We start from the raw sequence: 24994 nt of genomic DNA, 5'->3' as shown, positions 1-24994 counted from the left end.
CAACAACTTAGCGAGGCCCTAAGCAAGTCAGTGAGATCCTGGATCTAAATAAAATACAAAAAAGGGCTGAGGATGGGGGTCAGTGGTTGAGTGCCCCTGAGTTCAATCCCCAGTGCCATTAAAAAAAAAAAAAAAAAAAAAAAAAAGAAAGAAAGAAAGAAAGAAAAGAAAAGGAAACCCTGCGTCCTGGGTTGTTCAAGTTCTAACACAGTGCTCAGTTAGCCATCACTCATCTGGGTGCAGGTGGCAGAGGCCCTTGTGAAGGGAGGAGAAATAGTGGCCAGTGACTTAGAACAAATGGACTATGTGGCTATGGAAAGAAAAACAACCTAGGCATCTGAGGAAGGAAGGAATACCTTAGTCCCTAAGAGGTGTGGGAGTTGGGGAAGGGGAGCATTTAATGCTTTCTTTTCCCCCTAGATCCAGCCCTGCAGCAGCATAAGACACCGTGTCCCTTGAGTCAGGCAGCAGCTGCAATTGGTAAGAAGACCCTGCTGCATCCCCATCCTCATTCTGAATACCCCCACACCAGCAGGACTATTCAGCCACTCCTGACACCCTCACAATGCAGAACTGTCTGCCATGCATCACACCCTGCTCCTTCCCAGTGTGTACCAAAGCAGCCTTGTTTCACTCAGATGCGAATGAAGATATGCAGCCCTTGGCCTTGGCTCCTTAGCTGTGGTGCAACTCCTGTGCATGTGGTCTCCATGGGGGCCTGCTGCATCTCTCCACAAGACATGGTAACATGGGAACCAGAGCCACCTCACTGATGCCCCTCCCATCTTGTTGTTTACTTTCAGCATCTATCCATGGCAGTTTTACTCCTTGCCAGACTGAGGTGAGGTCGCTTCCCTAACAAAGATGGAGTAAGGTAAGATGAGATTTTCATTTTTTCAGAGAGAATATAATTGTGCCCTAAATGGGCTCCTTCCCTCTCTCTCTCTCTCTCTTTTTTTCTGGTACCAGGGATTGAACCCAGGGGTGTTTAAACACTGAACCGCATCCCCAGCCCTTTTTAAAATATTTTATTTAGAGACAGGGTCTCACTGAGTTGCTTAGAGCCTTGCTAAGTTGCTGAGGCTGTCTTTGAACTTTCGACCCTCCTGCCTCAGCCTCCCGAGCCGCTTACAGGTTTTACAGGGGGAAGTCCGCTTACAGGGATTACAGGTGTGTGCCCCTAAGCCTGACTCCTTCTCCTTTCTAACTGTGCCCCTCCTTTTCTTCTTCCTTTATTCCCCCATTAGGAATCACTTATTTATAAGACGTTGCATTTTAGCAGTTAGAAAACAGTTAGATTATAAATTATAAACTCTTAAACGTTTTTTAAGAGTTCCTTGGAAACATTCTTTTCTAGGCCTAAAACCCTAAGTGTTAAACTATCTGATATCATCATCTCTTTCATAGCAGTTGTAATTGAAGTTTCCTTATAGTCTTCTTTTTTATGTTAGCTTTAAACACTAGAAATTACAAAAATGTTTTAAAATCTGAAACACTGAGTAGATATGTATGAAATGTTGTTCATTAGGAAAGAAAAAAGATCTAAGCTTTTAATTGACTACCCATGCCCAGTCTTGTTTTCAAAAGACTTTACTGTGTACGTCCTCAAATATATACAAGAGAAAGAATATGAGCCTTCATGTTTTTTAAAAATATTTCTCTTTTTTTAACCTTTATTTTATTTATTTATTTTTATGTGGTGCTGAGGATCAAACCCACGGCCTCGCACGTGCTAGGCAAGTGCTCTGCCGCTCAGCCCCAACCCCAGCCCCTGAGTTGCCATGTATTTATCATCAACTTGAACAATTGTCAACGCAATAGAAACAGAACAAGATCAACATTTTCCCAATCTTTTTTATCTACTTCCCCCAACATTTTTTCTCAAGTATTTTAAAAGAAACTCCTGGCATTTCATTCCATATAAATATATTAGTCTTATTCTACAAAAGTAATGCCATATAAAAAGAACAACAGAACATCAGCGAAGGAATATACTTGTCCCATTCATTCATCAAAGGCAATAAATGGGTACTAAGCTAAGTGCTGGCTATACTAGAAAGATAATCATGTGAGTACAGAAGATAAAGCCAGGCATGGTGGAGCACACCTATAATCTGGGCAGCTTGGGAGGCTGAGGCAGGAGGATCACGAGTTCAAAGCCAGACTCCACAAAATCAAAATGCTGACCAACTCAGTGAGACCCTGTCTTCAAATAAAATACAAAATAGGGCTGGGGATGTGGCTCAGTGGTTAAGTGCCCCTGAGTTCAATCCCTGGCATGCCCCCCGCCGCAAAAAAAATCTAAAAATTCATGGATTATTAGGTGAATAAATAGAATGGTAATGATAATGATAATTTATAAGTCACTTACTGTTTTAAGCCTTTGCAAATGTTAATTCTTTTATTCTTCATGATCTTCTTCTGAGGTATATGACTATTATAGATGAGGAAACTGAGACCCAGAGGAGTGAAATAACTTGATGGAAAGAGTTCAGATAGTAATGTGGTAGAGCCAGGATTTGAATCTAAGCAGTTTGATTTCAGAGGCTGTGCCTTGAGGGATAAAAACAGGGAACTGCCGCAGTCTGGCTGGGCACAAAATCACGAGCCACTCACAGCTTTGTAGATTCAAATAGCAATTCTTTATTCCCGATCTCACACCGGCCCTCTACAAACATGTTCTGAGGAAATCCACATTCTCTGCCCAAATACTCTCTGAATCCCGTGAGAACTCAATGGGAACTACAGGAGCGGGCACGCCTGAGGCAGCAGGATACGCCCTATTCCCAGCAGGGTACACCTTAAACCTGGAACCGCCCTAAACCCAAGGAGAGCCCTAAACCCTGATCCGCCCTAAACCCAGATCCGCCCGGGTTTACAAAATATTGAAACATACAGAATACATTAAACAATCATATCTCTATCCCCAGACCTAACAGATAGCAAAAAGGTCATATTTTCTTCATGTTTTTCTTGAAGAAATCCATTGCAGCATATGTTAAGAGAAATAAGCCAGACTCAGAAAGTCAAGAGTTGTATGTTTTCTCATATGTGGAAGCTACAGAGGAAAAAAGAAATAAAGGGAGGGTCTCAGGAAATTAGAAGGGAGACTAGTACAGTAGAGGAAGGGGACACAGGGAAGAAAAGAGGAGGGCTGGGAAATCAAAGTGACCCATCATGCTATATACCTGGATGAATATCTCACAATGACTCCCACTATTATGTGTCACTATAAAATTATTAAAAAATAATTTAAAATTCCATTAGCTGACTAGTAACTGCTAACTAATAAAGCACCACCTCATCCCTTACCCCTTCCTAGAAGTAACTACAATCTTGAAGGTGGTGTATATTATCCTCATCTAGATTTATACTTCAATATATTATAGATATTGTTTTATTTGCTGTGAAAGTATAGAGTGGTATCAAAAGAGATTGCATGTTTCATTCAGAATTTGTTTTATTTTGGGACTGGGGATTGAACCCAAGGGTGCTTAACCACATTTTGAGACAGGATCTCATTGAATTGCTTAGGGCCTGGCTGAGGCTGGCTTTGAACTTGTTATCCTCCTGTAAGCCCAAAACGCTGGGTTTGCGGCTAGTCAGTACTGGTTTTTAGTTGTATTCACATTGGTTCAAGTAGCTCTAATTCATTTGAACACTGTACAAATATACTAATTTAATCATTCATTCTCTCTTTTTTAAAAATTTTTTTTAGTTGTAGATGGACACAATATCTTTACTTTTATTTATTTATTTGTATGTGGTGCCAAGGATCAAACCCAGGGCCTCATGCATGCAAGGTAAGTGCTCTACCACTAAGCTACAACCTCAGCCCTCATCTGTTCTCTTACTGAGGCAGTTAAGATTATCCATAACTGTTTGTTTCTACCAAGAGGGCTGCGATGGACTTTCTTGGCATATGACAATATAATATCTGAGGGTTTTTGTTTTTTTTTTCACTTAAGCTGATACTTGATGAATGAGAAGTCATCCAAGTGAAGAGCCAGGAAACAAGCTGTTTAAGCATCTGGATCAGAAGACAGGCCCTAAAGTGAGAGGGAATGGCAATGACTAGACAGACTCAGTGAGATCCTAGTGTAGTGAGTGAGAGAAACAGGGGCAGGAGACGGGGGAAAAAGGAGAAGCAGAAAAGGGCTGCTCTGCTAATAGCTTTAGAGGTCATAGTAAGAAGTTTGATTTTTTTTCTAAATGCAAAGCTATTAAAGTGTTCTTGTTTTTTTTTTTTTTATGTTTGTCAGACCATGTCCCAACATTGTAAATTCCTTCCCTCAATTCACAATGAATATAGCATCTAGCATCTGTTATATAAATGCATTTACTGCTTTTGCTCTCTGTTTTGGAGAAATTGCAACATATTCTAAAAAGAAAAAAAAAATACTTTTCAATTCCTTCCCTACCCTTTTGTGTCTGAGCAGCAGCATTTATATATTTCAAAATGAAACCATATGTATCCCAATTTCATTTTTCCATCAAAAAGACTTAAAAGAAATGCCTTTTCTCCCCCAGTCCATGTTTTGTAATCAATTTGTTTTCTTTTGTTAAAATCCAATAGATTTCATCAAAGATCTAAAGCACGTAGATCGATTCGGGAGCTGAGAAAATATACTGCTAGTCCTGAAATGAGATATGACAGAATCACAGGACGCCCAAACAAAGGAACTGAAAAATGTGAATGAAAAAAGTGAGTAACTCTCTTACAGTGCCAAACAATAGTATAGACTTTCAAGTGACAAATTAGAAATTATTTCCAAATGCGGGTCATGCCTTTAGTAACTCAGCTCAACATGCTAACATTTCCTCTCCTTCCCCATTCATTTCTTTTACTAGCCCTCTGTATGTCTGCCAAGTGGTTATGTTGGGGTATCTAGGAGACAGAGGTATCATTCCCCTTGGGAGCTTTCATTTACTTTATCTACCTGATCTTCAATATTAAAGCAGAGTAAGGTTCACAAGTCCTATTCCTGTATTTTCAACCTATTTTCCTTTAAGCCATCCTTTTTTTTTTTTTGGTACCAGGGCTTGAACTCAGGGGCACTTAACCACTGAGCCCTATCCCCAGCCCTATTTTGTATTTTATTTAGAGACAGGGTCTCACTGAGTTGCTTAGCACTTCACCCTTGCTGAGGCTGGCTTTGAACTCATGCTCCTCCTGCCTCAGCCTCTGGAGCCACTGGGATTACAGGCGTGTGCCACTGCTCTTGGCTTAGGTCATCTTTTTTGACAATGAGTACTTACTAATTTTTAAAGATACCTATTCAAAAACAGAAATCTCAATAATCTATAATTGATGTGGATGAAATTTTCTTTTTTCTAAAACAACTTCCCCATCCACTGATTTTTTCCCCCCTTTACTTACAAGTTGGTCATACTCTTTCTAGGTAGAAACACACTGCTAAATAGAATGACTACCAAAAGGCAAGATGTAGATTTGTGTTTATACAATAAGGCAGAGTTAAAACCCTATCACACAGAATCAGAGTTTCAGTGTTAGGAAAGACTTTTAGGATCACCTTGCACAATTACCTATTTTTGGTGTATATGTGACAACCCCCCACCTGATTCCCATATTGGGGATTGAACCTAGGGGTGCTCTGCCATTGAGCTATACCCCTAACACTTTTTATTTTTTGAAACAGGGTCTCATTAAGTTGCTGAGGCTGGCCTTGAATTTACTGATTTTCCTGCCTCCGCCTCCCAAATTGCTGGGATTATAGGTATGTGCTACCCTGCTTGGGAGACAACCAGATTTCTTAAGTGAAGTCAATAACCTTTTTCAGAAGGGAGGGAGAGAGAAGGATGGAGAGGGAGTGAGACAGACACAGACAGAGATACTGATACAATGAAACAAGTCAAAACTGCACAAGAGATGGTCCAGTTCTACTTAACATAAAATTTTTGTTTGTTCCCCATGCAAATTAAAACCACAATGAGATACCTTAATCTGTTAGAAGGGCTAGTAAACAAAAACAAAAACAAACAAACAAACAAACAAAAAACAAAGAAAAGTGCTGATGAGGATATAGAGAATAGGGAGCTCTTGTAAACCCTTGGTGGTAATGCAAATTAGTATGGCTATTTTGGAAAAGAATAGGGAGATTCCTCAAAAAACTAAGAAAATTGCCATATGATCTCAAAACCCCACTTCTGAATATATATCCAAAGGAATTGAAATCCCTATGCCAAAGAGATGTGTGTTTGTTGCAGTGTTACAGTAGCTAAGATTTAGAAACAACCTAAGTGCCTGTTACTAAATTAATGGGACTTTTAAAAGGTTGTATACTGTAACAACACAATCATCTTTAAAAAGAATGAAATGCTGTTACTTGCAACATAGATGATTCTAGAGAATACCACCTTAAGTGAAATAAGCCAGGCACAGAAAGACAAATGTCTCATGATTTTACTTGTATGTGGTATCTAAAAAAGTCAAAGTCAAGTAGAAAGAAGAATAGTGGTTACCAGAGACTGAGGGCAGGGGAAAGTGGGCAGGGGAAGGAGTATTGTTGTACAAAGGGTACAAGTTTCAGATAGACTTTGGAGGGGAGGAATAAGTTCTGGTGATCTATTGCACAGCAAGTTGACTATAGTTAATAACAATGTATAGGGCTGGGGTTGTAGCTCAGGTGGTAGAGTGCTTGCCTTGCATGCACAAGGCCCTAGATTTAATCCCCAGCACCACACAAAAAAAAGAACAAACAACAACAATGTACGGCTCAGAATTGTTAGAGTGGCTTTAAAATGTTGTCACTACAAAAAAAAAAAAAAAGTGAGGTGATGGTATGTTAACTAGTTTGACTTCCTTATTCCACAGTGTATACATACACTGAAACATCACTTTGTATCCTACCAATATATACAGCTATTCATCCATTAAACATGAAAATAAAATTTCAAACAAGTTTGCTCCCTAGGGGTAGCTTGCCTAGGGATTAATGATAGTCTCTGCCCTGCAGTCACAGCACTTGTAGGGGCTATAGATAATCCTAAAACATTTTAAGTACCATAGTGATACATGTAAATGTGCTTTAGGCCCACAAAGGAAGGAGAAGTGATTACACTGGAGGTTAAACCTTCAAAAGACAAGTGAAAGGCTTTCAAGAGTAAAGAATTAGCCGGCACAATACCGCGGTTCTGGTCCTGTAGTCTCAGTCACTCAGGAGCCTAAGGTGGGAGGATTGCTTGTGCCTTGGAGTTCTAGGCCAGTCTGGGCAATGTAGGGAGGCCCCATCTCAGTAAAAAAAAAAAAAAAAAAAAGAAAGAAAGAAAATAAACTATTAGGTATATCTATAATGCACTAATAAAAGGAAAAGAAACAATAAAATGAGAGTATCTTAACTGTAGGAAAAACAGCACCAGCTTTGCTTACACCTTAGGAGCTGCAAAAATATGTCAGTAAAGGATCAAAACAACTGACACTTTAACAGTTAATGTCTATGTGAGTACACATTAGAATCCTTTGGGAAATCAATCCCTAAGTCCAGACCAATTACATGTAATCTATGGGGGTGGAACCCAGAGGACTGCTTTTTTCTTTTTTCCCCTTTTTTTGAGAATCATTTTAAAGCAGGGGCGAAATAGTGAACGTGGATTTTGACGCGGAAAACTCCCGGTTAGGAATAGATTCAGTGAAAGCCCTTGGTAGGCAGGGTAGCTATTTCAAGAGCAGGGACAGAAGCGGGAGCCCGCCGCAGAGGATTTAAGGGCTGTTTCTGTGTTGCACTAGGGATCTGCGTGGCGGTAACGGGCTCAGCATCCGCCCCACTCTATTAAAAGTAAGCGATTTCGTGGGGTGATCCTGTCCCTACCCCGAATCATGTCTGCTAGCACATTTTCCCACAGTTTAAAAAAAAAAGAAAAGGACAATACGTCTCTCTCCCACGCAACACGCCTAGGACGTCTGTGGGAGGAGCAAAGGCCTGAAAAAAAAAATCACTCGCGCGCTGCCACTCCGTTTTCTTTGCGATTCCAAAGCCACAACTCACGAGCTTCCAGGGTCGACCTCCACGGTCGTGTTAGGAGCCCGCTTAGGGAGTGATGAGAGACCCCTTAGGGCAAAGTGCTGTCTTTAAGACCCTGGGTGGGGAGCGGGGAGCGGGGGGCGACGGTAAGGGCTGGGTACTGACGTTCGCGGTGACGCGGCCCGCTCGGCTCTCACTCCGGCTTCCGGCTGTACGCGGTCCCTTTTCCGCTTCCCCCCCCCCCACGCGCCTGCCCCGCCCCACTCCCACGCACCCCCCTACCCCCCACCGCCACCAAGCGCTACCGCGCAGGACAGCGGGGAGAACAGTCACAGGTTGTTATCGGAAGGCCCCCTGCAGGTTCCCCTTCCGCTCTGTCTAAAGACTTCCGCTTTGGGCCGTCAACATGGACGCTACCGCTGCCGGGCGCAGCGGCCTCTGAGCCATCGCGGAGGTGCAGCTTTTCTGCGGCGGCGGTCCCCCTTCCCCGCCCTCTCTGCCTCCCCCCGCCCCTCGCTCCTGTCTCTGGAGCCGGCGGGCTCATCGCTTCATGGGGGCGGGCCTCTGTGGCCGGCGCAAGGCTTCCTGTTCTGAGGCTGCCCGGCTGTAAGCGGCGGCGACTCTGCCCGCGCCTGCCTCGGCGCTGTGACCGAGCGCCCGGGAGGTCCACGGGCCGCATCTTGGTCGCTGCACTAAGCCCGACCCTGCGTCGCTATGGCCCCAGTGCAGCTGGAAAACCACCAGCTGGTCCCGCCGGGAGGCGGCGGCGGGGGCAGTGGCGGCCCGGCGTCAGCCCCAGCTCCTCCTCCTCCAGGAGCCGCCGTGGCGGCGGCCGCTGCGGCTGCGGCTAGCCCCGGCTACCGATTGAGCACCCTCATCGAATTTCTGCTGCACCGGGCCTACTCGGAGCTCATGGTGCTGACCGACCTGTAAGTGCCGCGAAACCCACGCCTGCTCCCCAGCCCCCGCTTCCCGCCCAGCCGACTGAGGGTTGCGCCTCCCTTTTCCCCCCCGAGAGGCTGCCGTTTTCTCCGCTGGGCTGGCTGCTTAGTCTAGAATTTTTGAACTCATGGGGTGCAGGGGAGGTGGAGAAGCTTTGTATTGGGGGGTCTTTCTCGATGAAGTAACCGAGACTTGGCTCATTTAGCGTGTCGTTACACTGAAGCTGAAGATTGTCTTTGGGATTTTTGTCTGAGTTCCCATCAGAACTCTATTGATTTCTGGTTGAAAGCTTTTTAGCCCAAAGCCCAAGATCACAGTGTAGTATTTAGGAATACATAATATTCAAACTTTAAAAAAAACTCCCAAAGACAGGAAATCTTTCATATCTGGATGATACATTTTAAATAGAGGTTGTAATTGCTTCTGTTTAAACGCAGGAGATAATATTGTGTTTAAGGTAATTCATCGTTTTAGATGCAAGTTTTTGTGTGTGAGAAACATTTGAGAATGTTTGAGTCTTTATGAATTTAGTCAAAGTAAAAAAAAAAAATCTGTAACCAGCCTGCTGCTGTTATTTCACCTAGTTACCTATGAAAAGCCTTGGGGCTTGATTAGGGTGTTAATCCCTTCAGAATAGGATCAGAATACACTAATGATTCAGTGCATGAAGAAAAGGCATTATAAAATTTGGGGGGCTCTTTTACATCTTTTAACCCAGGTTCAGAAAAGGTAAGTCAGAGAGGGAAAAAAAAAGAAGAAGAAAGATTAGTTTTGATCTAGATTAATTTTTTAATCTATTGTAAGACATCAGGGTTTTCAATTACATTAGTGTGGAGATTTTAGGTTGTACAGTGTCACAGTAATTTGTTACTGGAGACTTAAAATATTTGTTTGCATGTCACTAAAGAAATTAGAATGGGTTCCACTGACTCCTGTGAAACGTCATTCTCAGTTTTGATGTACTTCATTGAATGAGACAGGAAGAAATCTAAAGATAAAAGAAATCTACCCCTGTCTAATGAGAAATTTAAATAGCTGTCACGATTGGGAATTCTTGCAGTACTTTACTCCTCTGCACTGATTATTGTTGGATTTCATAAGAATTCAAGAGTGTCCATGAGACAATTGGATGTATGTGAAGGTCACCTGTCTTATGTGTAGCTGTGAAGAAAATGGTGAGGACTGCTGCCATCAGTAATTGTGTAATTCGTTTTTCCATAGGAGATTTGGAGAGATTCCTTGAATTATATTGTTTTGTTTTTATTATTTTAAAACTTGGTTTATGAAGAAGAAATGTCTGTTTTATTGCTGTAGAATAAGTATATAGCTATAGTATGTTGATGTGTGCCCCCCACACCCAGCCCAGCACAGATATCTCTGTTGAATTCCACATTATATGTCCAGATACCTACATTTCAGTATCTAGTGGGCATTTCAACATATCAAGGCCAGATTCAAACTCCTGATTCTACTTGACATCTCCCCTCTATCTCAAAACCTTTTCTTTCTCAAAGAATACATTCTTTCTGTTGTTGCTCCAGCCAAAAATTTTAGAGTAATTCCTGGCTCCTCTTTTTTCACATCCCATCCCCAGGGTACATCAGCAAGTCTTCTCTCTCACTTTGGAATCCCACCACTTCCCAGTGCTGTTTCACCAAGTGTTGGTCCAAGCCACCCAGTCTTCAGCCTGAGATCTGCGGTAGTCTGCTTGTTGGTGTCTTTCCTGCCCTTGCCCCTCTAGTTTCTTCTCCACAAAATAGCTGAGATGATCCTTTTAAAACTTATCTGATCAGAACCCTCCAGTGGTTTCTCATCTCACTTAGATAAAAAATTTTTATAATCATCCTCATAGAGACTGCCCATAAAGTTCATGATCCAGCAGGACACTTTTGAGCCTAAAAGCAGGTGGCATTAATAGTGGTGTCAGAACAGCAAACAACCAGGACTATCTTGTGCAAACCAGGACATGTGGACATGTAGTCATTTCCTTTTATTTCTTTTTTTTAGTACTGGGGATCAACCCCCCTCCCCCCACCCGGGCGCTTTACCACTGAGCTACATCTGCAGTCCGTTTGCTTTTTTATTTTGAGACTAAGTTGTCAGTCTTACTAAATTGCTGAGGCTAGTCTCTAACTCACAAGATCCTCCTGCCTCAGCCTCCTGAGTCACTGGGATTACAGATATACAACTCTGGATCCAGCCCCTCATTTTCCTTTTAAGGCCCTGCATGATCTGTGCCTTTTTTCTCTTATGCCTTTAATTCATGTCCTAATACTGTCATCTTGGAGCCTTTGCTCTTCCCTGAGAAATCTGTGTGATTTGCCTTCTCATTTCCATTCAGTCTTAGTTCACATATAACTTATCAGAAAGACTGCCTTTCACTACCCATTAAAATAGTATTCTGCACCTTCATGCTATTCTTTCTCTGTGCTGGGTGCTTTTAGTTTTCTCTACAGGACTTATTGTCTCCTGACATTATTATTACATGGTACTCTTTCCTCTGGTCACTAGAATATAAGCTCCTTATGGAGAGAGATTTTGACTTGTTTTCTACATTCCCCAGGGCCTAGAATAATGCCTGCACAAACTCGGGTCTTAACTAAGTATTTCTTGATTTAGTGCATGAATAACTGAATTTTTAGAATTGTCATTGCAAACCTTGGAGAATGTGATGGGAGGAGTCATTGTTGCTCTTGATACATAGGTATATAAAATAACTTTCTTCATTTTTGATTTGTGTTAGAGAACTTACTGTGAAGGTGCCTAAATACTGTGTTTTCCCTTGTTCCAGGTAAACACTCTTGGGATTAATGTATTATGTATAGCCAGTGTTCTAGTAGAAGGGTCTTTAGGGACACAGTTACTCATTTTGTAACACTTGATGCTAGACTGTGAACTATTGAAGGTAAACTGGACAGCCTTGGTTGGGCTTTGGCCCCACATTTCTGTTTTTTTTTTTTTTTTCCTTCTGCTAGTCCACCCCCACCCCCAACAGATATGTTCACATCTTAGAGTTTACTCTCTGCTTTGACTTTTGTAGGGAATTAGATTTCTCTCTCTCTTTTTTAAAGACTTTTAGAATCAGAAAATGCTAGGATCTAAGTCATGTAAAATTGTCTGATTGCACTTTGGGGCAAATAAGTTCCTTTGCCTTACTTCTTCCAACATTTGCATTTTAAGGCTTTTACCCCAAATGGTGGATTTCTTTTCATAAAGGAATTTTAAATAGATTAGAAGGCATTGGGGGGGAAGAGGAGGCAGGCAGCAAAGCCTGTCCATTGTCCTTGAAATGACAGCACCTCTGATGTGAGATGATCCTTTTAGGGTCTCTGGGGCAGGTGGGAGGAGCTGGAACAATGGTTCCTGTTCTTTCTACCCCCAGAGGATCTTCTCTTCCTCCCACCCCTACAGACAACCATCCTTCTCATTTTCTTTCTCTCTTGAGGACAAGGGCTGTGGCTTCTCAAGGACTGCTTGTCAGCAGCTTTTGCATGTAAAGGAATTTACCAGTGGTGCTTTAGTTTGCAGTCTCCTAATAGGGCCTTTATTTCTCCTTCATCCCTTGGTCTGCTGGCCTTTCAGCCCCTCCCTAGTTCCCTCTGCGGCTCTGATCATAGCTTCTGCTTCCATTCCACTGTTTTCCCTAAGAATAGTAGAACTGACAAGCCAGAGCTCATTTTAATCGCTCCCTTCCTTGCATCTTGAACCTTTGGAAATGGTTTTAGTTTTTCTGATCCTGTGGCACCTGGGTGGGAGAGAACCTTAGTGACTAGGTGTATATTCTTCAATATCTGACAGTTGTGAATAGGTATAAGAATTATTCAGGCTGCTGAGTCTCAGACCATGGGAATAGAGGTTAACAGAATATGGCAATTCAGGAAGCTGAGGAGGACCTTTCTAAACATCAGTAGATGTAAATATTAAATGGTATAATTTGTCAGAGAAAAAGTTGACATTAGTGCTGGCTCTCAATACTGGAGAACTAGCAAAAGGAAATCAAAACTCTACTGGAGCTGTTTTAAAGTAACACAGATCTTTTCATCTAACCACTATGCAGTGTCATCATTAAACCCTTGACACTGACCCATTTATATGCTTAGCTTCCAGTTTTGCCCCCCATAACAAAACATGGAAGGATTATTGCTCAGAACCAGAGTGTGGGTATTGGGGGGCTGGCAACCAAGTAGTACTTTTACATCTGTGAACTTTTTGGTCTTCAAAAATATTTTTTCTGACTCTCTATGATATAGTGTGCTGATGTGAGACTTGGCTTTTAAAAAATGTTTGAGGTTTATGTAATGCTTCTTGAAGCATTTTGATTGGAGAGAAATATTCCTCCATTGTTTTTTTCCCTTATAGTAATATTGCTGGAAGCTTATGGCCACATGAGCCTGTAGTAGCTGGGTACCCAGGCTTTCTAAAACACTAAAGGTATTTAATAGTATCAGAGTAAAGGCCATTGTTACATTTCGATGAAGGTATGCATATATTTAATCAATTTTTTTTTCTTCTTAGATTGCCAAGAAAATCTGATGTGGAAAGGTAAGTATAAAAACCTAAAATCTGCCTCTTTATTAATCTATCTGTGGGTGTGGATATGTGGGTATTGCTGGTATAGGGCTGTGGATTGGAAACCTAGGACCATTTGTTTAGGAGTAGCAGGGATGTCATCATCTCATTCTCAACAATATTCATCTGTGAGACGAGTTCTAGATTTTTTGTTCTACAAACCTTTGAGTGACTGACCTGATCAAGTCCCTGAGCAGGATAGGAAGATGTAGAAGATAATAGTCTGCAATGGAAGAAGCTGGGGGTCATACCGATTTAAGAATTTGGTTGCTAATTTATCTTTGCTCTAATGATGCAATTTGGTATCTTCAGAGAATTGATACTTGCCTCCTGCTATTGCTGTTTTATAGTTGAGAAAATTTTGGTTCAATTGAAGTTGGGGGCTTAAGACTTAACTACATACTAGTCTGTTTGCATAGGCTAAAGGAATAAGACAAATTAAGATTTCAAAGACATCATGTGATGGGAATTTACATTGTGGCTATAGTAAAGGTGGCTTGATTATATCTTCACATTACTTATACTCCTTGGTTGGTTTTTTTAATACCAAATCACTAGGGAGGATTTGAACATTTATTAATGTCTACACTCAAATGCCAACACCAAGTGTCCTTTTTTGACAGAATTAGACATAGGTAAAGAGGTGAAAGAGACAATTGAAACTTACTTGTGTTATGGTTTAGCTGGTCAATTTCAAAGGACAGAAGGTTTTGTCTGTTGTGGGGTGAAGGGACACTGGGCCTTTGGAAATTGGCTCACGTTCCTTATCGCTGAGACCCTGGTTCAGAAAACCAAACCACATCGCAATAGTTTACAAAAAGGGACTTCTTCTTTCTAGTAGAGGAATGTATTTAGGAAATCAAATTAATAATATGCAAATCTGTTTGCTCTGGGAGAGGAGCAGAGACCTCACATCCTCTGTAATTCATTGCTGAGTTAAAGTGACACTACAGAGGCTCCTAGCTCTCAGGTGGCTGCCAGATCTTATTGGGGGGGATTATGGGGATGGAACCAAGGGTTTCATACATGCTAGGCAAGCGCTGTACCACTGAGCTACATCCCCAGCTCTGCCAGATCTTCATGTGCTTTTAACACTTTTGCTATGTCTCTCTCGTCAGCGATGCTCTGCTTGTTTTTTTCCATAATCTTAATAGACATTAGCAAAGAGTCATTGCCAAGTTGTCCTTGATTTTTCTCTATATAGTGCCACCAATCAAGTTGTTGGCTGATCTCAAGGAATCCTTTCAGGTTGGTTGTGGGCTTCATATGCTCTTGGTAGCAGTTTGACTCTGTAGCCTTTAGTCAGGATTATACTTAAGCAAAAGCTTATTTTGGTGCATTTCATCATGGTGGTGATATTGGAGAGATGCAGAGATGTAGTTTGGATTTGTAGGTCATTGACAAGATGTATGAAAATTCATAGGTTAGTCCACCTGGAGGGAAGTTGGTATTCTTCTGGGTGCTGCCATTAGTTCTGGCATCTTGAGTATTTTTTTTTCTTTAAGTGTCTTAAGGTAAGCCATCAAAGATATGATTATCCGTTTCGTAGCTGCCTTGAAGTTGAGAAGTCTAGCTAACGCACTGATTGACAACGTAAAGCTTTTAGTGAATCTCTAAGACTAAGAATGTTGGGAGAAAAAGCGTAGAGATGGGTATAACATAAAAATAGATATGAACTGCATGAATGAATATGGTGTAATGGATCCCTCTGTTATGTATAATTAGAATGCACCAATTAAAAAAAGAAAAAAAAATAGATATAAACATACCTTCTACTTTGTATTTTTATTACTCAACATACTCTCTTTGACTTGGCTTAAATAATTTAATTCTGTGTTTACCCACTAAAATTCATTTGATTAAGGGTTGTCCAGTTCTTTATTCAAATTTTTAAATCTTGCTTTTCCAAGATGGGAAATTGGCCCTTGCTTTTGTAGAAAGAGTAATAGTTTCAAGCTTTGGTAAAAATGTATTTCAATTCCCTGCTCTTATCAAAAAGGTTACTAACTACTAATTTCAGCTAGGAAGTGAGTTACATCAAACGCCTAATTTGATTCCCTCTATGATGCAGTTAACTTCTACTACCATATATCCATGAATTTAGTATGTTTTAGAAACAGCTTTTATTGCAGTATGAAATTGATTTTAAAAAGTGATTTATTGCTAAAACATCCTATTGGGTTTATTACTGTGAGGTCAAAAAATAAAGTATATACAGGTGGCATACAAAATGTGATAATTCATATTTGGATAAATATTTAGGAGTTTCGTTTTGTTGTAGTGGTTGTAAACACAGATGGATTTTTTTTTTAGCTCAAATGAAATAAAATTTGTGGAATATCCATTGTAATATATTGGTTTTCTGAAAATTCTTTTATAGGAAAATAGAAATAGTACAGTTTGCTAGCCGGACACGCCAACTCTTCGTTCGATTATTAGCTTTAGTAAAATGGGCTAATAATGCTGGCAAAGTGGAAAAATGTGCGGTGAGTTAAACTTTTGGTTTTACTTTGTATGAAAAGCTTTGAATGTTATAGTAAACAGTTGCTAATTTTAGCTTCACTACTTCTTATTTAAATGACATCACCTTCATAAGTAATCACATTTCTCTAGGATAATGTACAGTGGATTTCTTTGGAAACCTAGTATTTTCTTTGGACACTTGATCAGAAGTGTAGGAGGTATTTGGAGACATCATTACATAAACAGCTTTAAATATGAGATTGGAACTAAAGAGGGGAAGTTGTTAGCTTAAATTTTGTATTTTTAGAATTTGTAAAGATTTTCCTTAAATTTTGCTTATTGATTTTTTTTACAGTCAAATCATAAATATTTATTTTTCTCCAAAATTTTCAATTTATGTACTGTCTCACAAAAGAAGCTAGTCTTTGCTACGGTAGAATGAGACAGACATTATGACCCTACATACATGTATGATTACACTACTGTTGTGACTCTGCCAGAGGAATGAGAAGTTGTTCTCCATTTGTGTACAATGTGTCAAAATGCATTCTACTGTCATGTATAACTAATTAGAACAAACAAAACAAATCAAATACAAAAAACACAAAAGCTAGTCAGTCCTTCCTGCTAGTATGCAGTTTTATTTCCTTTCCCCCTCTCCTAATCCTCACTCTTTTAAACTGTCCCTCAGGCAGCAGGCATTGATGAGTGATGTCTATCTAAATTACTTACCTTTAGCTCCAGACTTAGGTAGCCACATGTCAGATTTGTTCCGTTTTTTTTTTTTTTTTTTTTAGCAAAAGACTATTCTCATCCTAGAGAATGTTAGAGATGCTTCCTTTCATCTGGTTGATGTAATTTCTTATTGTCCAATTGCACTCTTCCTCCTTTGTTCCTCACTCAAGAAGAATACATGAGCTGGGTGTGATGGTACACACTACTTGAGAGGCTAAGTGAGGAGGATCACAGGTTTAAGGCCACCTTAGCAACTTAGTGAGACCTTGTCTCAAAATAAGAATAAAAAAGCTCTGTGGATGTAGCTCAGTGACAAAGTGCCCCTGGGTTCCATCTTCAGAATCAGTTAATCAATAAGAAAGAATATATGAATAGAAATGTGTATAAGGAAGGACTTTTCAGGTAATCCTGAATTCACTCTGATTTCTCAACCTAAGTCATTAGCTCATATTAGTTTTGTTATCAGTGGTAAATTATTTGTATTTGGCAACTGATTTCAGGTCCATAGTGATTCTTTGGTTGAGAACTACTGAAACAGAATAGAATGAGGGGATATATGCAGACAGGATTCCCTAAGTTAAAGTTATGAATACTGGACATGAGGTAAGAAGTGCCATGGTTAAGAGCCTTTTTTGACTCTAGAAGGTCTTTTTTAGAAGGGCCAATTCAGTATATACCCCAGAGTACTATTGTGAGAATTAACAAACAATAATGGAAGGGTAAGAACTAGGCTAGTCCACAAAGTGTTAGTTATATCCAATGATCCACAGGCCACACGGTTATAATCCTGCTTTGAGTTCTGGGGTACATTTATCATCTTCAGTCCTTGGGTGCAGAGGTTTCTCAAGCACTGTTCAGAAGTTCACACATCATGTGTCCTCCACCAAAGTCCATACAGGCCTATAAAGGATTACGTTCTTGGGAGAGTGATTTCATCTTCTCCTTCCATGTCATCCTTCCATTATGCCGCTTGAGTGAATTTTATGTTTAGGCTTCAGTTTCACTTATGTGGTGGGCAGCTTTTGAAATGGCTTCCATGATCCTTTCCTCTAGATATTCATGTCTTTGCATGATCCCCTCCCCTTGAGAGTGGCCTGTGCCTAGTAACTTGCTTCATTCATGAAATCTTTCAGTGTCTTTATCTTGAACTTCCCAGCCTCCAGAAGGTTTTAGAGATTCAGTCCAGGTTGGCTGACTCCACAGCTCTGGGCCCGGGGTGACGCAGAGCATCATGGTGGAAGGACATGGCAGAGGCAAGCTGCTTGGTTCCTGACAGCCAGGAAGCAAGAGAGCTGCTTATTGATTCTTGACATCCTTGGGAGAATGGCAGAGTTGGTATTTTCTCCGTGTTGTATAGATGAGGAGATGAGGTTTCTAGAAGATTCTAGAAATTACGTGGCTTCTTCAAGGTCATAGAGCTGATAACAGCATTTATCTGTTCATTTGTTTATTCACCCATCTATTATCCAAACCTCCATTGAACATGAGTTATAGGGCACAATCCTTGTCTTCAAGAAGCTCCTGTTTTTTGGGGGGTGGGTACCCGGGATTGAACTCAGGGGCACTCAACCACTGAGCCCCATCCCCAGCCCTATTTTGTATTTTATTTAGAGACGGGGTCTCATTGAGTTGCTTAGCGCCTTGCTTTTGCTGAGGCTGGCTTTGAACTCACGATTCTCCTGCCTCAGCCTCCTGAGCTGCTGGGATTACAGGTGTGTACCACCACACCCGGCCACTCCTAGTCTTGATGATTGAGCCATTCACTCGAATTTTGACAGTGACAAGCAGTGAAGTATGCCAAAGATGCTAAGATCTACCCATGCCAAAAGTTATAAGCTATTTTCAAGAAGTGTTGAGGAAAGCCGTCAGTAGGGAATCATTTTTTGTTTTTGTTTTCTTTTGGTTTTGGTACAAAGGATTGAATCCAGGGATACTTTACCATGGGCTATATCCCCAGTCGTTTTGTTTTATTGTTTATTTTTAGAAAGTCTTACTATGTTACTGAGGCTAGCCTCAAATTTGTGATCTTCCTGCCTCAGCTTTCCAAATTGCTGGGATTATAGGTACGTACCACTGTGCCTGGGCAGTAGGGATCTTGTGCGATCTCTTTGAGCTCATAGCTTGGGGATGTTGGTGTGGTGTTAACAGATGAGGCACATAATTGCTCCTGTTTTATTTCCATCACTCCTAATGAGGAGAATGGAGTTCATATTGGAAAGGGTAAAATAATTATCATAAAACAAATTAAGTCCCTGAAGTAATGAGAGCAATTTACCCACTTTAATTGAGGTCAGCTCTCTAGGCCCAACTCTGCAAAGCCAAGTAAACTTCTGGCTGTTGTCAGTTATATTTGGAAAGTGAGCAAAATGGGGATATGCTCTAAGTTTGACAGTGATGCTCAAATTCCTTTTTTTTCTGCCATTCAAGTACGTAATGATATTGTAAAATGTTACCAGTTTTCATAGGTTAAAGTAGAAAAACAGCTTTACATTGGTTAAGTTATATTTTAGGGATTTAAAAATTCTCTTAAGTTTATAGGGCTTCCTGGATAAGTTAAAATTAGCAGCTAACTAGTATAGAGGTACCCACAGTAGTTTATTTTTAGCACCCTGACAAGCTAAGTTGAAAATATTTTTACAGCAGTTTTTATATTTGTAAATCTATATGGGGGTTTGCCTGTTCCAGAAAATACTACTTCAGAAAGAAATCCACACATAATTTTTGTATATGTGTTTCTGCATATAATTTTCCTGACATCTCACCTCAGTATTAGCCTGCTGGGTTTGCTTATCTTTATTTCACTGGATTTCCTTATCATTAGACATAGAACTTATATGAAAATTGCCAGAATAGAAGGAGAAAGGAAGTTATGAAGAAATTGAGAATTCTAAATTCTAGAATATAGATTCTTCTTCTCCTTTTTCTCTTTTTTAAGCTTAAAAGACGCCAACCCTGATTATCATTGAAGTTCATGTACAATTTCAGCCCTGGCAGCTAATGGAGGGGCTGGAAGAATTCTGTAAGATGTAGCTAGCCACATATTTTGAGTCTCTTTGAGTAGACTCATATCCAGGTATATAATGTTAATTGAAGGTTTGTTTAGGGGGAGAATATTCTCTACCATATATCAAATTTTTCTTATGGGGAGAAATTTCTGTTAGTTCATCTATTGTGGTCTATTGATGTAATTGGGAAATTAAAGTTCATAAACAGTCTTTTGTACAATGTGAAGCATAATTTAAAGAATAGTTTTTGTTATAAATATTAATAAACACGCTTATTTCAAGTTTATCTGAAAGTGTACAGTTCATTGTTTTGGAAATTTGCGCACCAGTTCTAATTAATCTATTTTGGCCTAAACAAAGAAGTGAGGTATAGTATTTCTGAAAAGTCTCAGATTTCTTTCAATAATTACTTAATTTGGGATGATATTTTATTACACATGTTCAAACCTTTAGTAAAAATTTAGGCATTACTAGCCGAGTGTGGTGACATAGACCTGTAATCCAAGTGACTTGGGAGACTGAGACAGGAGGATCACAAGTTCAAGGCCAGTCTCAGCAAATAAGTGAGGTCCTCAGCAACTTAGTGAGACCCTGTCTTGAAAAATAAGGACTGGGGATATGGCTCAGTAGTAAAGAGCCCCTGGGTCAACTCTCTAGTACCCCCCCCCCCCCCAAAAAAAAAGGTTATGCATTTCTGAAGTGTATCAAAGTCAAGTGTTCAGTTTTTTTCAAGTCTGATATTAAGTCCCTAATTATACCATAAGGATTAAAATCATGTATTTGATAGTACTAAGTTGCATGCTTCAATAACATTAACAGGCAAATTGGAAACTCTTGGTTTGAAATCAAGCTACATTGTATTCATCTTTCAATGAAGCCTAGTACTATGTAGCATTCTTCTATTTGTTTTCTGAATTTGCTGTTCAAATAAGTCACATTCTGAAGGAAGTACTGGACTTGCAGAAAGTTTCAGTGTTTTTGTTTGTGAGTATAGACATGGAAGTGTTTTGTGTCAGAGGTCAAATCCATCAACTGGTCAATTAGAATATTGTTCATATTTTGACACCTATGTTCTCAGTCTAATGATCATTTAACTGATCTCATTAGAGGTTCTTTTTTTTTTTTTTTAAGAAAAAAATTTTTTAGTTGTTGATGCACCTTTATTTTATTCATTTATTTATTTGTGGTGCTGAGAATCAAACCCAGTGCCTCATACATGTGAGGCACACTCTCTACCACTGAGCCACAACCCCAGCCTCTCATTACAGGTTCTTAATAGCTAATGATCTCATGTGGGCACATGTCTGTAATCCCTGCTACTCAGGAAGTTGAGGCAGGAGGATCACAAGTTCAAGGCTAGCCTGGACAACTTCTTGAGACCCTGTCTCAAGGTAAAATTTAAAGGAAAGGGCTGGTTATGAATGAAGCTCAGTGGTAGAGCACTTGCCTGGTATGTGCAAGGCCCTGGGTTCAGTTTCCAGTGCTGAAAAAAAAAAAAGCTCTTTAATGCTACTAGCCGTACTCAAGTGTGTCGCTCTGTGTAACTGCACAGGTTATAGAGCTCTAGTGGTAATATAGTCTAAGTATGTTTTGTGTAAGGAAAAGAGAAAACCCTCATTACCATGCCTTTTTCCCTTTAATAGGTCTATTGAGACACAATTCACATACCATACAACTCACCCATGTAGAGTGTATAACTCAATGATTTTTATTATATTCACAGATTTGTGCATCCATTACTACAGTCAGTTTTAGAATGTTCTTACCACCTCAAAAAGAATACTTACACCTTTTTGCTATCACCTCCAAGATCTCCTTTAGCCTTGAGCAACCACTAATCTGCTTCTTGTCTCTGGATTTGCCTGTTGTGAACATTTCATATAAATGAAATCATATGTTGTATTTTTTTTTGGGGGGGGTCTGGCGTCTTTATAATGTTTTCAAGGTTCACTTGTGTTGTAAAATGTATCGGTACTTCACTCCTTCTTATGGTTGAATTGCATGGATATACATTTTGTGTTATCTTCATTAACAGTGGTTTGGGTTTTCAGTTCTTGGCTATTATGAATTATGTTGCTATAATTAATCTCGTACAGGCTTCTGTGTGAATATGTGCTTTTATTTGTTTTGAGTACATACCTAAGAGTAGAGCATCAGGGTCATATGATAATTCTACATTTAATCACTTGAGGAAACTACCAGACTGTTTTCTAAAGTAGTTGCAGCTGGGTGTGGTGGTGCATGCCTGTAATCCCAGTGACTCCAGAGGCTGAGGAGACAGGAGGATTGCGAGTTTGAGGCCAGCCTCAGCAGTTTCATGAGGCCTTAAGTAACTTAGCGAGACCCTGTCTCAAAAATAAAAAATAAAAAGGGCTGGGGGTGTGGTGCCTTTGGGTTAAATCCCTGGTACCCAAACAAACAAACCAATAAATAAATAAGTGGTGCTCCTGGGTTAAATTCTGGCACATAAATAAATAAGTTAAAGCAGCTGCAGCATTTTTACATTCCCACCTGCAATATATGAGAATTCCAGTTTTTCCACATCTGTTCCAACACATGTTATCTGGCTTTTGAAATCTGGCCTTCCTTGTAGGTATGAAGTAGTATTTTATGTGGTTTCAGTATCCATTTGCCTGATGGCCAGTGATGTTGAACATCTTTTCATATCCATAATGGCCATTTGTATATCTTCCTTAGAGAAATGTCTATTCAGTAGATCAGTTAAGTTCCAAAGGAGATTGTTGTTAACCATGTTAATAGTTGGTGTATAAATACTTTAAAAAGGAACATGATGATCATGAGGAACCTAATGAACTCACTAATAAGGTACTGGAAACTGAAGTTTTATCTTTATTAAATTTCTAAGTCAAAAGGGATGTAGCTGAAGCTAGTTTGAATTCAGCAAGTGTTTCATTACCCATGTTTAAGGTGGGTTTGGATAAATTGACATCCCAATAGGGTTGATGAAAATCTTCCCAGAGAGAGGATTTTGGTAGTCTTTGATCTTGACTTTGATTGATGAGCCTTTTCACAGTGACTCCATTGAGGGGACTCTTAGAATGGCCTAAATATCAGTGAAACCCAGTTTAGAAGACAAGGGTGTGTTAGCAGTGACATGGTGGCTTTGATAGAAATCCACTGTGCTAGTTATAGGAGGTAACGTTTGTACTGTGCAATGCTGTATACAGGAGTCTAAGAGAAATAACTTGTTGTTTTGATTGTTGGCTGTTTTCTGTGGGCAAGTGCCTTCATCTTTCCCTAAGCTTCAATTTTTTTTTATCTCAGTGATTATCTGGTTCTGTTTCCTAGAGCTGTGAAAATCAGACAATAAATTAACTGTGGAAATATGAAGAAAATATAGGACATTGTGTGTGCATGATGTCTTCTGAGTGCCATGCTTTCACTTGACCACTGACGGCCAACATGAGAGGAAATTTTAAGTATTGTTCTAGATAGAACTAGAAGATAAAATTTTCAAGGAGGTAATTCTCAGCTCTGTGATGAGCTCTGCTAGGTCAGGCATCCTTAGGAAATGCATTGAGGAGAGAAGTGTTGGAAAGGATTTTTGTGTTGGGCATGAAGTTGGCCTGGATCTTATAATGAGCAACATTTATTGTTTTCTATGTTCTAGGCACTGTTCTAAAGGTTTTAATATACATTAACTCTTCTTTTTTTTTTTTTTTTTTGCATTCACTCTTAATCTTCAAAACAACTTTTATGAAGTTAGGAATCATCGTGTCCATTTTACATTTGAAAAAACTGAGGCCTGTAACTGAGGTTAAGTAACTTGCCCAAGGTTACAAGGCTAATAAGTTGTGGAGTTAAAATTGAGACCAAGTCAGCCTAAGTCTAGGAGGCCATGCTTTTCAGTACTTCTCTACCAACCAACTCTAGCATCTACTAAGAGTAGAAGCATTTTATTCTCTTTTCTCTTCCCAACTTTTTATATTTTGTGTGTGTCATGTTAAGGATGGAGAAATATATTGCAAAAAATTTTATTTAAAGTGACAAAATTGTTTTAATGTCAAAAACACATGTATTAAATATGTTTTCTTCAAGTTATTGGGAACGTTTTTGAATACATATGGAAAACCTATGTTAATTTCTTTTGAAGTTTACTTCGGAATGAGTGAATGATATTTAATATAAGAAACAGATAGTTTTGAAGCAGCTGAATGCATTTCCTTTTGCATTAAAGATGATCTCAAGCTTCTTAGATCAGCAAGCCATCTTATTTGTGGATACTGCTGATCGCCTGGCCTCGTTAGCTAGAGATGCTCTGGTCCATGCCCGCCTGCCTAGTTTTGCCATTCCGTATGCCATCGATGTCCTGACTACTGGCTCTTATCCACGGCTGCCAACCTGCATTAGGGTAAGTGCTTTGACCTTGTGCTCAGAAAAGTTCAAGCTTTTAACCTGCATTAGGGTAAGTGTTTTGACCTTTGTGCTCAGAAAAGTATTTGGTTTCGGATTAAGTAGCCTAGCAAAAAAAAACATATTTTCAAAACAAGTACTTCATATGGTCCTTTTTCTCTACAAGTAAAATTGTACTTTTTGTGAAATAAATTGGGGCTGGAATGTGAGAGGTATCAAAATGGGTGAATCCTTTTTTTGGGTGGGAGTGGGCAGATGTGCCAATATCACTTAACATTGATTTCAGTCTGTGAGAATACTGCATGCTGATTGCCATTTGGAAGTGTTTTAAAATTTACTGTGCTAGTTTACCAAGTTGGTGTTACTATATTTTATACGTTTGAGAAGTATAGGGGCTAATGCACAAGGCCCTGGGTTTGGTACCTAGCACTCAAAATAAATTAATTAAAAAAATAAGTAGGGTAAGTCATCCCTTGATATTAAGTTGATTTCATAAATGGAGCATGAAGAAGACCATGTCATACAGTGGTCTAAGCCAGGCAACCAAGGAATTTTTGGCACCCTAATGCATGGTAGTAATGTTCACTATTTTTAGATGTGAACTGCAGAAATGAGTGTTGAGTATTTCTTGGGTCAAGTTAAGAAAACATTGTGTAAAGACAGGCACAGGTAAAAATTATGCCTTGTGCTGGGGGTGTAGCTCAGTGGAAAGGTATACAGTGATTAGTTAAAAGTCACTTAACTTTTTTTTTTTTTTTTTTTAGGATAAAATCATTCCTCCAGACCCAATTACCAAAATCGAGAAACAAGCCACACTTCATCAGCTTAATCAGATTCTTAGACATCGGCTTGTAACCACAGATCTTCCTCCTCAGCTAGCAAATCTTACAGTTGGTATGTACCTAAGACTTTTTCTTTCTTTTC

At 39.8% G+C, this 24994-nt stretch overlaps 1 protein-coding gene across 2 annotated transcripts in view; it reads left to right on the top strand.

Moving 5' to 3' along the window:
- Positions 1 to 8389: 8389 nt before the first annotated feature.
- Med14 (mediator complex subunit 14) overlaps positions 8390 to 24994 on the top strand; it is a 71073-nt gene continuing 54468 nt past the window's right edge. For both annotated transcript variants that reach the window (XM_077106933.1, XM_077106932.1), the window contains exons 1-5: positions 8390 to 8911; positions 13440 to 13466; positions 15874 to 15979; positions 23895 to 24068; positions 24835 to 24964. In XM_077106933.1, coding sequence (XP_076963048.1) covers positions 8697 to 8911; positions 13440 to 13466; positions 15874 to 15979; positions 23895 to 24068; positions 24835 to 24964 — 652 coding nt within the window. In that variant the 5' untranslated portion in view covers positions 8390 to 8696. The remainder of the gene's footprint in view (positions 8912 to 13439; positions 13467 to 15873; positions 15980 to 23894; positions 24069 to 24834; positions 24965 to 24994) is intronic.

Source organism: Callospermophilus lateralis, chromosome X (genome assembly GCF_048772815.1).
Source record: "Callospermophilus lateralis isolate mCalLat2 chromosome X, mCalLat2.hap1, whole genome shotgun sequence".
Taxonomy (NCBI): Eukaryota; Metazoa; Chordata; class Mammalia; order Rodentia; family Sciuridae; genus Callospermophilus; species Callospermophilus lateralis.
The sequence above is the reverse complement of the archived record's forward strand: the minus strand, read 5'-3'. Positions and strand labels throughout refer to the sequence as shown.